The sequence below is a fragment of the Buceros rhinoceros genome, unplaced genomic scaffold (genome assembly GCF_000710305.1).
Source record: "Buceros rhinoceros silvestris isolate BGI_N320 unplaced genomic scaffold, ASM71030v1 scaffold4160, whole genome shotgun sequence".
Taxonomy (NCBI): Eukaryota; Metazoa; Chordata; class Aves; order Bucerotiformes; family Bucerotidae; genus Buceros; species Buceros rhinoceros.
Genome location: NW_010387728.1, coordinates 1,839 through 3,837, shown reverse-complemented (window position 1 = coordinate 3,837; position 1,999 = coordinate 1,839). Strand labels below are relative to the sequence as shown.

General features: G+C 58.0%; 1 protein-coding gene across 1 annotated transcript in view; it reads left to right on the top strand.

Annotated features, from left to right (window-relative positions):
- The window catches only part of LOC104489352 (lysine-specific demethylase 2A-like), a gene marked incomplete at its 3' end in the record, with an annotated part of 23,020 nt that extends 22,079 nt beyond the window's left edge, over nucleotides 1-941 (top strand). The window contains exon 11 of the mRNA XM_010131540.1: nucleotides 520-941. Coding sequence (XP_010129842.1) covers nucleotides 520-941 — 422 coding nt within the window. The remainder of the gene's footprint in view (nucleotides 1-519) is intronic.
- Nucleotides 942-1,999: the final 1,058 nt, after the last annotated feature.

Sequence of the window (1,999 nt, the reverse complement as noted above, 5' to 3'; positions counted from 1 at the left end):
GAGAGTGCTGTATCGAGCACAGAGACCTCATGGTCATCTAGGGAGTCCACATCCTCTCTCTCCCATCATGAAGGCAGGAGCAAGGTCCCAGGTCACTTCCAGGACTGGATCCCTGGAGATCCCAAGCCCTCCCAAAGCAAAGTCACATTGGATGAGGCTTTGGGCAACCTGTTGTAGTGAAAGATGTCTCTGCCCACGGCAGGGCCATTGGATTAGGTGATCTTTAAGCGTCTCTTCCAACCCAAATCATTCCGTGATTCTACAGAACTCAGTTTAAGGTGTAGCTGTCTCCTTTTCTGGGCTGTTTTCCTATGTCCTGTGCCTCACCTTCCCACAAAATGAGCCAGGAACGGGAAAGGGGTTTAGCTGTTCTTTTCCAGCTGCCACATCTTTTGCTCTCGCCTTGGCCCTGTATCTATCTGTGCTCCAGCATCTCTGGTCACTGGGGGGATTCCTCTAGAAGCCAGATGGCTCCTCTGAGTGCTCTCCTCTTCTCTCACTCTTTCTCCATCGTTGCAGATATGGAGCTGAGCTCCTCGGACTCAGTGAACATGGAAGAGGAGGAGGAGGAGGAAGAGGAGGAGGATGCAGCAGGGAAGGAACCCAGGCGACCGATCACCAGGCGGTCCGTTCTCACCAGCCCCATAGCCAATGGTGCCAATGTGGACTATGATGAACTGGGCAAGAGCTGCCGGAGCAGCCTGCCAGCTCTGAAGAAGACCCCGTCTATAGACTCTTCGGACTCCAGCCGGGGTTCCCAGAATGGCCAGGCCTGCGACCCGGCCGGCGGCAGCCCGCGCAAGAGTAGGAGGGTGCACCTGACCCAGTTTGAGCTGGAGGGGCTGCGCTGCCTTGTGGACAAACTGGAGTCTCTCCCTCTGCACAAGAAGTGTGTCCCCACCGGCATCGAGGACGAGGACGCCCTCATCGCTGACGTCAAGGTAGGTAGAGGCGTGAGGGAGCCACAAGCGCTGCCGTTCCTCGGGGCTGCGTCCGCTTTCTTGAGATGTCGGAGGTGGAAAGGAGCTTCATTTTGTACTAGCACTGGTGTTGGCCACAGGAGCGGGGCAGGGAGCGTCCCCCTGGACTGGGGGCACTGGGGAGGCCACCCCTTGACTTCTGGGCTCAGTTTTGTCCCCTCCCTGCCAGAAGGACGTGGAGGGGCTGGAGCGTGTCCAGAGAAGGGTCTGGAGACCATGGGGAAGGGTCTGGAGAACTTGTGAGGAGCGGCTGAGGGAGCTGGGGGTGCTGAGCCTGGAGCAAAGGAGGCTCCGGGGAGACCTTCTGGCTCTGACAACTCCCTGACAGGACCTAAACGGTTCAGTGATTCCCCACAGGGAAACTGTGCTTGACCCTGCCCTTACCCCTGTCCCCATGCAAGGGGATGGTGTGTCTGTGGTTTGGTGTCCTCCTCTTCTGCGTGAGACTCATGTTACTCCAGCTGACGTTGAGGGACAGTCCTGGCCGGGATTTTAGGTGAGGACGAGCGGGAGCAGCAGCTGCTCGCAGCCGGCGTGGCTCAGACCCTGCTGGGTCCCTTACGGTGGTGGTACAGGAGTCCCCGTTTGCGATGCAGTTCGTTCCCGGTGCTGGCTGTGGGCTCCTTGGGCTGCTGGAGCCTTTCCTTGGCTCTTGTTTCTTGGGATTGTTAGCACAGGATGTGACCTTTAGCTGAGAAGAGTCGGTTTTTAGTCCCTAAAGCCACCGTTCCCTTCCCTGCCGGTGGGGACTCCTTGCTGACACCCAGACACAGCTCTGGCTGTATCCTCACCTTCACCATCGTGTTTCTTCCTCAAGCGCCGTCTCCTAATTATTTTTGTGGGGTACTTGGTCAATCTGCTGTGTTTGGAGCAGGAGATGCAGCTTGATGGGGTGGCCTGGCCCTGCCATGGCCTGGGGGATGCTCTGGAGAAGCTCAGTGCAGCGTTTTGCCCTGGGGCTGAGGTGAGGAGGCTGGTGCTGGGAGGTTTGAAGGCGAGAGCGTTCCATGCTGTCGGTG